This window comes from Pogona vitticeps, chromosome 3, assembly GCF_051106095.1.
Source record: "Pogona vitticeps strain Pit_001003342236 chromosome 3, PviZW2.1, whole genome shotgun sequence".
Classification (NCBI taxonomy): Eukaryota; Metazoa; Chordata; class Lepidosauria; order Squamata; family Agamidae; genus Pogona; species Pogona vitticeps.
In genome coordinates, this window is record NC_135785.1 from 87,283,493 (window position 1) to 87,298,437 (window position 14,945).

Below are 14,945 nucleotides of genomic sequence, written 5' to 3' on the forward strand. Positions count from 1 at the left end.
TCTACAACTATTCAGGATGATGAATATTGGAAAATAAGCATAAGAATTGCTGGATCAGGCCAAGGGCCCATCTAGTCCAACTTCCTGTATCTAACAGTGGCCCCACCAGATGCCCCTGGGAGCACACGAGACAACTAGATACCTGTCTCCTGAATAAAGTACTTTTCCAATGTATAAACAAACCCAGTATCTCATATCTTGAGCTGAATGCAAAGCCAACGCAAAGTGTATTTTGCAAAGAAATACCACAGGGGTTGATATGATCTTGCACCCACTTATCAAATCAACCCTGAGCTCTCTTTAGAAACAAAACGACTACACTGAGATGATCATACTCTAGGCATATAATTAGAAGATATAACTTACTGGAAAAGATAACTTTGCTGGGAAAAGCTGAAGGCAGCAGGAAAAGAAGATTGAATGTGAGATGGATTGATTCAATAAAAGCAACTACAGACTTGAATTTCCAAGACCTGAGCAGGATTGTTAATGACAGATTTGGAGGTCACTGATTCATAGGGCTCTGTAAGTTGAAAGTGACTTGACAGCACATAAGTACATCAGTAGTGTCTTGCGTCTTATTGAAAAATGTAAAATTAAAATAATTGGCAACTCCAATGTTTATAAATTCTACTTTAATATGCAGGAAAGTGGCAACGTTTAAGCAGTACTACACTGTAGACATCAACAATGGCAAGGAGATTGTGCCCTATTATGAAAGTTGTCCCGTAGAAACATTCTATTCATGTCTCCCCCACCACTTTTTTTCACACAACTGGAAAAAAAGGAGATGACTAAGGATGGCTCCTAATTAGCCAAGATGGCTAAAAGCTGGCTGAGCTGTGGTGAATCAAAAAAACCTCCCAGCATAGGGATGATGGAATTTAGTTAGGACTGTCTTTATCCTGGCCTAACTTTGTGCTGCCATAACGTCTGTGAGTCTGGGCTTAGAGGAGTTTGGATCTGGCAGAACCCAGCTTTTCCACTTCTTTTCTTTATTGGATCTTCTGCTGGCTGACCTCCTGCTGGTAGCTTCCGATCAGCACAAGGGCAGTTGTGCCAGCACAAGAGTCTTTTCTTCATTCCGACCCTACAATGGCTAATACATTTATGAGTTAGGATGGCATTCCGATGCAGAAAATTCTAGAGAAATTCACAGTAGACACTAAAATGAGCCCTGATTGTCTTTGTGAGACTACGGCATGAAAGTAATGCTACAAAATGCAGTGGGACTTATTTGTTATTGTTTTAAATTGGGGGAGGGGAGAACAGGATAGATCAGCTGTATTCTATTACATATGGAGAGAAAAATCACATCTATTGTTTTGCAAGAATGGTGACTAAAATACTTGCGAGAGAAAAGAATATTTTTGTATTTCATATAACTTTTTGAGATGAACAAAAATCTGTTGTACAGAACTTCCTAAGTTCACATGACACTTCTGAAATCAGACACGACTGAAATTGTTCGATATTTTTAATACTGGTTAAAAATAAAACTTTGTTGGCTTTCTACCTACTTCATTATTGTCTCCTTTCCCCACCGTATGGGATGAGTTTATTTTTAACAAAATAATCCTTCTATATTCCCTACTGTTTCTGAAATGAAAGAGGACTCTTTCAGACTATTTGTGGTTCTAAGTTATAAAAACACCAAAGCTTGAGTATTATAAAGACTTGCCTAGAGAGAACTCTCTACCTTAGAATGAAATGAATGACCATAGTAAGAATAAAAAAATTCTACCAGGACTTGGCTGGCTGCCAACTCAGTTTAAAATCTTTTTCTATCTTAGGAAAAGATTCTAAATGGTACCCAACTCACACAAACTACATCTGCCCTTTCGTTCGTTAATTTGCTCTCCAGCCCATGGCTTGAGCATTGACCAACATCTAAGAGCAATGGAGGAAGAAAAACTAGATGAGGACGACTGTGATGATTGCCCAATGTCACTCCTGTCACTCATAGTCAGGGTCTCATTTGCATGAGCCTATGAGAGGATTGGAGGGGTGGAGTCAATGGATATGTAAAGGTTTGGCAGAAAGAGAGATAGGATAAGAAAAAGATAAGGGAGAGATAGAATTTGCAGAGAGATGGTCAAGATAGTCAGAGAGGTCGTGAGAGGAGAGAGAGAACACATACTAACAGAGATGAACTGGTCAAGATAAATAAATAGAGCAGGGGGTGATTGGTTATGTGGCAAGATATATGGTATTTTAATGATTTGTTTGTGTACAATGAATATCTGAAGAACATATGTGATTATGATTAAGTCTGATACACTTCAATAAATAAGTTCTGTTGGCAGTTACCAGACAAGTGTTTGACTAAAGTCTTTTATATTGTGGATAAAGGAAATCCACTGGAAGAGAAGACTGAACCTTTTATGGGGACACAACACATAGGTGCATCAAAGGAGTGAACATCACAATTGGTGTCAGCTGGTGGGATGACATAGTGTGAGCTCATTATTTGGTGAAACAAGCAGGGGCCACGTGGTAAACGGCACAATGACTAATGGTGTAAGCCCTGGGGTTGGGGTGTAAATCCAGATATCTGAATATCTCTGATTTCAGGTCTGAGCCACTCAGCCAGGAGCTGAGAGCCGTAGAGATTGAACCTTTTGAGGTACCAATATCCCATTTTTCAGAGGAAGAGGAAACAAACAAATGAACAATAGAGAAAAATTCTGAGGAGAAGATCTGAGGGTGGGGGAAAGGAACATAAGAAACTGCCTTATTTTATTTGTCTAAACAGTTCTGTGTAGGGAAGTGTTTGGATCAAGAGAAAAAGAAAGGAACAACAGCTTCTTTCTTGCGAAGATCCAAATTTAATACGGGAGGTCCCATGTGTGCCCTCACACAGTGGAAGGGCAGGTGCTTTGCATCCGGATACCTGGTATTTTCCATTGGCCAGGTCAGACAGCAAACTGCCTCAGATTCTGGAGTATGAAGGTAAATCCTTGCTTGTCTCATTCTTCTGCATGACAGTAAGAAATCTCCCCTCCCTCCACACACATACTACCTGTTATGAAAGAGAAGCATTTTGTGGCCATCTCATCAAGAGTTCCTGCATTTGCAAAAACGACTTTTCTACAAATTGTGCAATTGCGCAAAATCATGATAGCTATGCCTTGTTTTTAAAGTTCAGAAGTAATGGATGGATTATTTATGTCTCTTTTAAACAGGATGGCAAGTTCTTCTGTGCTTGGTATGCATGTATGTAATCGTTTCTGAAGCAAAGACACTAATCTTGCATTGGGACAGTGCAAACTGGAGAATTCTTGGTGAAATTAAGAAACGCTTGTCTTGGTTTTGTATTGGAGAACAGAATTCTCATGGAAGCTATTGATTTCTTGACAACCTATCTCATCAAGAAAAGAGTGTTTATCACATCCTAGCTCTGGAAAGCCAATATTGAGAGGAAATGGGGTAGACAGACAAATAATATTAGGCAGTTTCTTATGCTCCTTCTCACCATTAACTTTGGCTACAGTTATATGAACCTGTTTTGAAAAGCATTACTTATTTCTTCCAATTTATTTTAATGTCTCATATTCTCTGACATGTTTTGTCATTCAGTATGTTACATGGTAATTTTACGTTTTAATACATCCTTTAAAAACTACTAAAACCTGACAAACCAGACAAGTGCTACTTTCCAGCACATAACAACACAAATGTTGAAGCTGGAAACCATTGCTGTTCCACCACTGCAAACTGCTTCTCAAAAATGGTACTTGCTTAGATCTTATTTCCTCCACAGGACCACTTTGCAAAGACGGGGTTCCAGTTTCTGAGCTAGCCATGTATTAGATAAAATGGGAACACGTGTCAAACAAGATATAATTAGAACTTCGAATAAACAGAGGTATTTAACGGTCTTGCTCTATATACAATACAACACACAATAATCAAGTGTCTGTTTCCATTTTCTTATCTGTTATTCTTAGTAAAGTAATTAGTCTATAGAACAGTTGTTTAGCAATGAAGTTTAGCTAATAAGCAGTTAAAATGAACATACAAACCCAAAATGAGTTAAAAGAGAGAGAATATACATTTTTTCACTGCTAATGGTTATGTGTGTTGAGAAAGATGAAACAGCACAAAAACATGCTTGAAATGCTTAGGTATATAATTATGCAGATTGCTCAACAAGGATAAAGAAGTGCTGCAATCTCTTTAAATGTTCACCTCCCAGAGCAGAAAAACCTATGGGAGTCCTCTCATAAATGGAAGTGCTGCTGAGATACCACTGCAATTTCTAAAACCTATTCTGTAAAATCAATAATTTGGAGCTACTGCCTATTATTGTTGCTTATCAGATTTAGGATTTTTACCATATTGCCACAGCTTCTCAAATACAGTGGGGTAAGGGCTTCGCCTTTGGACAGAACATACTATTGGTACTGCAGGCCAGCTGGTGGAATGAGGTTAGGGTGACTGAGGCTTGCATGCGCCTTCCCAAAGCATTTTGTGGCCCACAAGAGTCCTCTCAAAAAGATTTCTTTTAAAACAGTAATTGGTCAGTTTCATTTCCTGAAGGCCTTGGAGCACAATAGTTTTCCAACTGTGGACTTGGGGTAGGGTCCCCTAAGCCCCTATCCCATAAAAATTCAAAGCAAAGGAAACAAAACCAATTTACTCTTTAGGAGCTACATACACTAGAAGCTGTTTTTTTCCTTTTTGTAAGTTTTCAGGACTTACGTTTTTCCTGAAAATATTATGTAAGGCTTGAAAAAATTACTTTTTTGAACTGCAGTTCCCAGAACTCCCTACCTCACATAGCTACTTGTTTCCTCAGTTCATACACAGACAAATGTTGCAACACAACAGAATTATCAGAGAAGTGCCTACAATAACAACTCCAAATGCTAACTTGTAACTAAATGACTGGTCACACCTCAGGGAAAGGCTGACGAAAGAGACAAGTTTTCAGGTGAGGTCTAGAAATCAACACTCAGTGGCTGGAATCCTGTTGTGTAGTTATGTTAAAAGCATTACTTTTACCAGCAAACTGAAACAAGCTGAGAAATCCTCACAGGCATTACCTGTTGCATGCCACGTTGTGCAATGCAGTATGCAGCTGATAATGTCTATGAAGATTTCTTAACCTTCACAAATTCAGTACTAAAAGTTAGGTCATTTCAGCTGGCATATGTCACTTTCATGATGTCAAGCTGCATTGCCACTACTCACATCACAAGTTGAACCTTGAGTCATACAGAGCTTCTTCTGAGAACTATAATCACCGAATCATATAATAATGGAATTGGAAGGGGTCCATAAAGTCACTGAGTCCAACCACCCCTGCTCAATGCAGGAACCCAAATCAAAGAAGATCTGACAGATGGCTGTCATTATATGCTGAACACTGAGTCGTGCAACTTGGCATGCAACAGATAATGCCTATGGAGATTTCTCAATTTGTGTCAATTTGCTGCTTACTGGTAATGACCAAACAGAGACATAAAGCTCGAGGCAATCCCGAAGGCAGGCTGCTCCCAAATTCTTTAGGACTTTATGATAAGAGCACAAGATGGCCCTGTATCTTACTGACAACCAATAACTTTCCAGAAACTTTCCCATCACCTACTACCTGATTCTTTCAACTGCCAGAAAATGAATCTGGGATCATCTACATCAGCGATCCCCAACCCCCGGTCCCCAGCCCGGTCCCGGTCCCTAGCCTGGGCCAGATCGGACCGCCGAGAGATACCTCCCCCACCCTCATGTGCACTCACCCCTGCGCCGCCTGTTTGCACCTGCGTGCATGCTCTGGCTTGCCTGCACAAGCGCCGCACTGAGATTTGCACATGCGTGTGGGTGTGCACAGGCCCGCACGAGCGCACACTGCCATGTACTCATGCACACGAGCAGTCGTGTGCATACGCAAATGGCAGCACACGCTCATGCAGGCCTGCGGCCACCTGCATGCGCAAATGGTGCCACGGCACTCGTGCGGGCGGGCGCCCACCCATGCAAGAGAGTGTGCATGCTTGTTCGTGCATGTATGCGAGCGCGGAGCGTGCCCTGCTTTCCCCAGCCAGTCCATGGACCATAAAAGGTTGAGGAACACTGATCTACATGGAAAGCACATGGTTTGCTACAGAGCTCTCAAAAGACCGTGAAAGCTTCAAACCCTACTTATCACTATGCTCAGAAGAAATAATGGCACTGAGTTCATACAGTCACAGAAAGAAACAATACAAATGTATCACAAACAGTACCTCTTTGATTTTGATACAAGGTGCCACTAGTGTATCAGTGTCAAAATGACATTCTATATGCAGTGACCTCAAGCTAAAAATGTACAATTTTTCTTTTGGTTATGACTTTTGTTAGTCCAACATAGATGAGCAAAAGAATGGATATGTGTAAATAATAATTTATTTGGCTTTATCTAATATACTTGTTCCATTATCCCAGGCAGGAAACTTTGAAAAAAAGGTAAATAATCAAAGAGCAGCAATACAGCTTGGAGTAAACAATACTGACTGGATAGCTCAGTGAGTTAAGCATCTGGTTGTGGAGTCAGATGCTGGGAGTTCAATTCCCCACTATGGGCAAGCTTCAGTCTTAGGATGCCCTCAGAAGAGAATGGTAAACCTGAATACTTTCTACCTAGAAAACACTGAAAAGGGTCACCATAAGCCAGAATTCACTTGATGTATTTATCATCATCATCATCATCATCATCATCATCATCATCATCATCATCATCATCATCATCATCATCATTATTATTATTATTATTATTATTATTATTATTATTATTATTATTATTATTATTATTAAACACGAGGTACAGTCAAAACTATAAAAACATTGACTAGTATTACATGTCAGATACAAGTTTTAACCAAAAACCTACATATCTGTTAAATATCAGAGCAGTATGTATGTGGTTGGCTTGGGCATGTCATGAGAATGGCTGATGGTTAGATTCCAAAAGATCTCCTGTATGGAGAATTAGTGCAGGAAAATCATCCCAGAGGGAGACCACAGCTGTGATATAAGGATATCTGCAAGCAGGATCTCAAGGCCTTAGGAATGGATCTCAAGGCCTCAACAGATGGGAAACCTTGACCTCTGAGCATTCAGCTTGGAGACAGGCGGTGCATCATGGCCTCTCACATTTTGAAAAGACCCTTGTCCAGCAGGCCGAGGCAAAGAGGCAGTCCCCAAACCATCAAAATCAGGGAGCTGGACAGGGGACAGATTGTATTTGTCTTCAGTGTGGAAGGGATTGTCACTCTCGAATTGGCCTTCTCAGCCACACTAGATGCTGTTCCAAGTCCTCTATTCAGAGCACATTACCATAGTCTCTCGAAACTGAAGGATGCCTAATGTGTGTGGTTCCTAATATTGCCATTTTATTTTGTAGCTCTGATGGTGTAATTTCTGAGATCTCCAACTGCTTATAGCACAATATTTCTCAATATTGTTCCCAAAGCCTCAATGACTATGGGGACCCTCCTGAAAGAGCCATCTCTCAAGGAGATAAGAGGGATGGCTTGTAAACCAAGGGCCTTTTCAGCAGCTGCCCCAGACTATGGAATGCCATCATGAGGGAGATTCGTCTGGTGCCAACGTTAATGATGCTTTGGCACTAGGTTAAAACCTTCCTGTTCCAGAAGGTTTTTAATTGAAATAATATCAACTTTGGGTCCTGATGGCAATTTTAGAGCACTGTATTTTTAATTGTATTTTAATAGTTCCCTGCACAATTAACTTGTAAACCGCCCAGAGAGTGCTTGAAGTGCTATGGGGTGGTATATAAGCAGCACGCTTTTATTGTATTCAAATTGTTGTAAGCCACCCAGAGACCTTTGGGTAGTGTGGGCGGCATAAAAGTTAAATAAATAATAAAATATTGATATGTGTTTCTTTCAGAGGCAAGATGTTTCGATTGCCAGGTCTCTGTAGTCTGTTAGTTTTTCCAATTCTTTATTTTCAACTCTGGCATCCCCCGGAATTACAATGTCAATGATCCAGACATTTCTTCGTTCTATTACTACTATGTCTGGTGTGTTATTTTCAAGGTATCTATCAGTTTGGATCCGGAAATTACACAAGATCTTGACTTCCTCATTTTCTGACACCTTCTCTATCTGATATTCCCATGGGTTTTTGGAGGCTGGCAAGTTATATTATTTGCATAATGACCAGTGCATTAACTTTGCTACTTTATAATGTCTAACTTTGTAACCTATTTGTGCAATCTTTGGACATTTGCAGATGAGGTGTGACATCATTTCATCTTTTTCTTGGCAGAGTCAACATTTGCTTTTAGCACTAATTCCTTGGATCTTAGCTTTCATCACACTGGTTTGGAGTGGTTGTTCTTATGCACCAAAGATCAAGCCTTCGGTTTCTTTCTTAAGGGTCCCCAGTTTTAGCCATGACCATGTTGAATTATGATCATGCTTTCCATCAATATTCCTAATCATCATCATCAAACACCAGGCACAGTCAAAATTATAAAAACATTGACTGGTATTATATAACAGATACAAGTTTTAACCAAAAACCTAAGTATCTGTTAAATACCAGCACAGTATGTATGCTGTTCCTAATACAGTCGGTTTTTTGTAACTCTGATGGTGTGATTTCTCAGATGATGATGATAATTACTAAAGTCTGAAATAAAATATTTGCCTAAAATGATGCCAACTGTTACATTAGACTCCATGTAAACTAGTTATTAGGTTTCCACGGCACATTTAATCTTTGCCTGCCTGCTGCTAATACAATTTTCATGAAAAAGATAGCAAGACTATCAAATACCAACCAACTAGGATGGAATAGAGGATCCCTGGCCGATCAGAAGGAGGCTGGATATTTCGGTCCTGATCTATAGCTTGTATTGGTGGTGTGACATTGATTGGGTTCACACGTGCCTGTAATGAAAATTACATACATTATAATGGAACACATAAAATGTGGGTGCAACTTAATACTAACTCATGTTACAGTGTGTGTGCTGAAAACCTGCCTATGAACAGAAGAGTGATAGTTGCACAAACACATTGGTTTGCAACACTGTGTATCTAAGCCTATATAAATATATATTACATTTATACTTTAGGAGCAATCCAGACCTTTTACAAACATGCATCTTCTAATTTGTTTGCAACAGAATAGGCATTCCATAAACTCTCTGCATTTGTAAATAAATGTACTACAAAGGACCCTTGCCGTGATATTGTCCCATCCTTCCCAGGGTGCTAAGAAACTCCAAAGGCAGCAGTACTGTCTGTTTAGAAGAGATGTGTAGAGACTCAACATCTGTAAGTCTGCGTTTGTTGACAAATATATAAGTTGATCACAAAGGGCATAGCTCCACCTTCTTATAAACCTAGCCTGCTGCTCTCACGCTAACCTCCAGAGAGATATTTTGTAAGAAGTTTCATTGGCTGGAAATTCATCAATTATGTCCATAAGCACTATAGTCCTACAATCTATACATATAAATAGCCTTTGAATGAGCCATGGGATAGGATCATTTATAGACAGATGGCCTTTCTTGTTTATACAGTCTTATTAAGAGTTACTATTCTTTCTGTTCTACAAAGTAGTACATATGAGATGTTGGTTGGGGGAGCTCTAAATCTAAAATTATTTCAGCTACAATCCCACTGTAACTATGCATACAGATGACTGTCAAAATGCAGCAGCACAGCTACAAGAAAGAATTGTTGTAAGAAAGATTTAAAACCTGTGTGCTTTATGTACAATTTTTCTCCACAACAATAGGTTAGCGTTAGTCAAATCATGAATGAAAATGAGCCATATATTTCAAATCTGAAAAATGGCAAACCAAAGTGTTTTAAATAACAGCTCTTTCCTGAGTTTGGCATTATTTACTTGTCACATAATATAACAAGAAGATAAACTGAGACATGTTTATTTTGAGGTGCCACATTGTATCTGTTAACATACGCTATATGTTAACAGATTTCAACCTCGTGTCAAAACAACATTAGATTTAAATTTTATTGCAGGATGTATAGTCTTTGAAATAGCAGTCAAATTTTCCTCTTAAAACTGGTATTTAGCAGGAATCCAAAACAGAACAGCACAGAAGAGATTAAACTTTATATTATTCATCTTCTTTCATTACACACTTCCTTTTGAATCTAATACTGAATTAAAATGTTGCTTTGTCTTGTGCTTATTTATTAGAAATATTTAATTCTTTGAAAAAATATTTGGTTTATGAATGTGAAATATTGTGCTTCTGTATCCACAATTCAAAATCTGCAAACAAGAAATAGAATGCCCTTTATACAGCAAAGGGCAGCCTGAATGTTGACAGCACCAATGGCAGCAGTCAAGATGGTCGACAGGATGCCCTCTTCTGCTCACTGCCAGTCACAAAGTGACACCATGCAAGGGAAAATTCCAGAAGCTGACTCCTTTTTTTAAATCAGTTATTTACTGCTCACCTAAACATAAAGCAATTGTCAGGGCTGTTTTTCAACAAATGTGAATGATAGTGAGCAGACATGGGTATCCGGTAGACCATAGTTACTGTTGCCATTGATGTTGTCAACATTCAGGCTGCCCTTTGCTAAGCTTGGTATCATTTTTCTTGCTGGCAACGATACTGTGCAGCAACATTGGGCCGTTTCCTGGTGTTTCGAATCATGAATACCGAAGCACAATATTCTACATTCATAAACTGGATTATTTTTTAAAACTGGCTTTTAAAAACGGGAGTTTAAATATACATACACTACATACATTTTCCAACAGGAACTTCCCTTATGTGAAATTACTCAGTAAAAGACGATATCAGAAGATGAACACATAATCTGTTTTATGAATGAGGGGAGAGAAGAGAAGCGAGAACAGGTGGAATGTGGCTGTCGTTCTTCTCCGCCAAAATATTTTTAAGGACTGTTTTGGACTTCATGAAATGGTGAAGCAAAACTGTGAATGAGTGTGATACATACAATGGAGAAACATACAAATCTTTTATCATTCAGATAATTAATGTTGTCATGCCCACTCTGCAGAATGCAGACTACAAAGTTATGTTCAGATTTTCAAACTCTTTCCAAACCTCAGGGAGGTTTTTTTAAAGGGAGAGCTGGGAGTTAGTAAAAATCGTTCCTGGAAACCTAGCTCAAAATCATCCATATTATGTGAAAAAAAAGACAGGCAAGAAAGACAAGAAAAAAAATCAAGTCCTTTGAAATGTGATGTTGGAGGAGTGCTTTATACATAATACAGATAGGCAGAAAAGGGGGTGCTCAATCAAGTTAAGCATAAACTCTCACTAGAGCAAACATGAATCAACTGAGCCTATCCTAGCATGAACATATAATGGAAATACAGAACTGACCAAAAAAGACAATATTGCTGGGAAAAGTGGTTTGGAGGTAAAGTAGAAAAAGAAGACAAGGTAATGAGATGGGTTGACTCAAGAAAGGAATCCAAAGCTGTTAGTTTGCAAGACCTGAGCAGAAGTTACTCTAAATAACAATACTGCTAGGGAGGTGACAGGAATAGGAAAAGAGAACAACTTAATATTTGATGCAGTTGTTTTTATAAAAAATCTGAGCAGAGCAGTTAACGAAATGACATTTTTAGGTCATTCTCATATAGCCACCATAATTGGAAGTTATTTGATGACACATAACATCTTTGGATTTTTTTTTCTTGATTTCCATATAATCGTATAGTAATAAGATGGGTGGATTGATTGAAACTATGACAGGATATAGCCAATAAAGTTCTGATAGCACAAAGTAGCAATGTTTCCACCTACAAAGCAAAAAACAGAAATTTGACAGCTTAAATGAGCGAGCCTCTAGATATCTGTTCTCTATTCTTGTAAATATATATTTTTAGAATACTTTTACAACTAGACAAGTATCCCTTTTCCAATGTGTTTGGCCAAAAGAGAATTAAAAAATTCTTCTGAGAGTCAGCTAACAGAGTCAGTACAGGGTCAAAAGTGCAGGTTCCCCTAGACCTGGAGCTGATTTCCTCTTTGAAGACTAATGTCAGGAGCCTGGTCTCAAAAATCCTAAGAAGATGTTTACTGAAAGCACTCTGGGCTGCAGCAAACACAATTGCTCAGTGCTTTTGTAATGCACATATACTTACAATATGCCTTGTCAAATTGTATGCTAATTCCCTGGAGATACATGGTAAAATATCCACCTTTCTAGAGGACAGTCGCTCCATTCCTTTCTTTAAAGTAAGCCTGTTGATTTTTTTACTCTTCAAATACAATCCGTTGTCTGCATCTGTGACCTTTTATTGCCCCTGAGTCATCTCCCTTTTCAGACCATGAAGCCTGTTCCTTGCATGCTCAGTTTATAACGAAGTCACTGTTTTATCCTTTTGAAAGGAAATACCTCAGCTCCTAAAGCCTGGATTCTTTCCAAATAAAAAAAGCAGGTGGAACTAACCATTCTCTTTCAGGGTAAACAATATTGGTCTTTTCAATTTATATGAGCTATTCTAAATCTGGGAATGTTTTAAGGTTGCTTGTTTCTGCATGCAAGGTAGAAAAAGCTTCACTGTTTTTTTAAAAAATCGTACCTCAATCCTTTGCCCCAACTTCCCCAAACTGGAGAACACAGAGCAAGACCAGACTCTCTGCTACATTTGTGCCAAATTTGGTGCTGATCCACAGTCCAGTTTGAGATTTATAATTTTTTTTTCTTTGGGCTACTGCCACTTTTAGATTTACCTTGTAGAATGTTGATTTGCTTTGACCATATGCTTTAGAGGTCACCAATTCTTCAGAGTTGCCATGTGTCAGGAGTAACTGGGTGGCACATAGCAACAACAGATATTACACTGATCCACATTTTGCTTATTTATGCACTGCCTTTATATTGTATTTGCATAAATAATGCCAAATCTATAAGCAAACACAATGGGAGCAGTCATTTTTTTTAATTGTGGCCTTCTTTGAGCTATCTCAGGGCAATCTACATGATTGAAATTGATCGGGATGAGAGAATATGACCTTAGAGAACTTTACGCTTGAAGTGGTGGGGATGGAAGTGGAGACTCCTAAGGCTTAGAAGGCACTATGGTATAACATCTCATTGGCTCTTTAAGAATCTGTAGTGCAGAAAGAGGCTGCTGTTGCTGTGATTCTTGCACTTCTTGTAACTGTAAAAGCTATAGGACGTCATTCATATGAATATCAGCAATCCAGTTTAATACCTGACAGATCTTTCATCATAAAAGCGAACAAACTTTTGTGATTTTCAAAAATGAATACAATCACTTTAAGAATCCAAAAAGTACATAAACAACAAAGCATATATGCAACAAAAATGCTATAGTCCAGGCAAAGTTGTCTCAAAATGTCACTGATTGCAAAAGAATTTTGTGAGAAATATGAAGTAAGCCTTTGAATCGCCTTCTGAAATCAGTGGCATTTTAAAATGCTTAACTTCATCTGGAAAACTTTGAAACCCAAGAAACTGGACTGGAAATGTTTAGCTTTAGAACACAATAATATCTCTTGATTAAGATTTGAGGCTTTTCCACCCAACAAAAACCACCTACTGCTCTGCTACAAAAGAAAATAATGGTACTGCTGATACACTATGCTTCCTGCTATTCGAATAGATGCATTCCACTTGATCTGCGGATGAAAATCCATTCTTATGGTTAAGGGAAGGAAAACTGTGTTAACAACAAGTGGTTTTAATGTATCTAAGATGTTATAAATGTGGCACGATAATAGTGCGATTAGCATTTTTCATATTTGATATACACGGAACAATAGTGAATTCTAAAGAAACCTTGATGTCCAGTGGTGCCCTTTTCATTTTAACAGGCAGCATGCTAACAACTCAGCTAACAATGAATAAAGGAAACACAGTCACTTTCTTCACACAACATTCTCCTGAAGAAATGTCACTGACATTATAAAGTAGGTTATAAGAAACTGATTTGCTTTAACTATTTATGCAAATGATTAGAAGTTCAAATGCCTGCATACTAGCCTATAAATAAATAAGGAAAAGGGGAATGCAAATCACTTCTGATTTAGTAGCTAAAGCAGAAACGCTAAAGCTTATAAAAGACAAAGCAGCACAGTCCATCAAGCCCCGTTCTCCTAGTTTGTCTTGACACCTGTCGCCCCACCACTTGTTATAGTGTTTGGCTCAGACTGTACAATTCAGATCCTCCTTCTCATCTCAGAACTGCAGAGCTAGAAGGGACTCTATAAATCATCAAGTCCAGTCCCTGTCAAGGAGGCACAGTGGAGAATCAAACTCTCAGTCTGGCTCCACAGCCAGACACCTAAACCACCAAGCTATCCAACAATTCATTGAGGCCTGTCTTCCTGTGACATTTTTCTTGCCCTTCACCAGAAGTTTGCATGGGCAAACATTTCTAATACACAGGCTTTTCTACAGATTCAAGTGACTTGGAAGATTTGAGATGGATGCCAAATACTTGACATGACAGGATACCAAAGCCTGTGAAGCATGGAATAAAAATGTAGTGATCTTGCAACTGTACGTGTTTTATCATCCTATCCTCATTTTCTTTTCCATTTAGTACTAAGGCCCTTGGTCCACAATGAGCACTAAGATACTACAGAGCAGCAAGCATGTCATTGCTTTGTGTTCTCTTCTCACAGAGAGAGAAATTGCCACTTAGGGCAAAACTACACTTGACATTTCTCTGTGATAGAAAATAATGTGCATATTTTAAATAATATAAATAGGAACCAAGTGGTTCTGCAGGGAGAGATACTAGCATTAGAACAGGACCCGAGTGAATGGGGTTAAAATCTTTCCCCTTGCGATAATTTCAATAAAGCTTCCCTCTCAACCAGAAATGTCATAGATAGCCCCAGAAAGAATATTCCTGTTGGAAGCCTACCTTCTAATACCAACAGGTAGATGCAGGGAGGTTGTGAACTGTGATAGGAATCAGGCTTAAACTCCATTTCT

The 14,945-nt window shown here is 38.7% G+C and overlaps 1 protein-coding gene across 8 annotated transcripts in view; it reads right to left on the reverse strand.

The window, feature by feature from the left end:
- The window catches only part of PCDH15 (protocadherin related 15), a 979,840-nt gene that overhangs the window by 271,755 nt on the left and 693,140 nt on the right, over positions 1-14,945 (reverse strand). For all 8 annotated transcript variants that reach the window (XM_072995260.2, XM_072995261.2, XM_072995259.2 and 5 more), the window contains one exon: positions 8,792-8,900. In XM_072995260.2, coding sequence (XP_072851361.2) covers positions 8,792-8,900 — 109 coding nt within the window. The remainder of the gene's footprint in view (positions 1-8,791; positions 8,901-14,945) is intronic.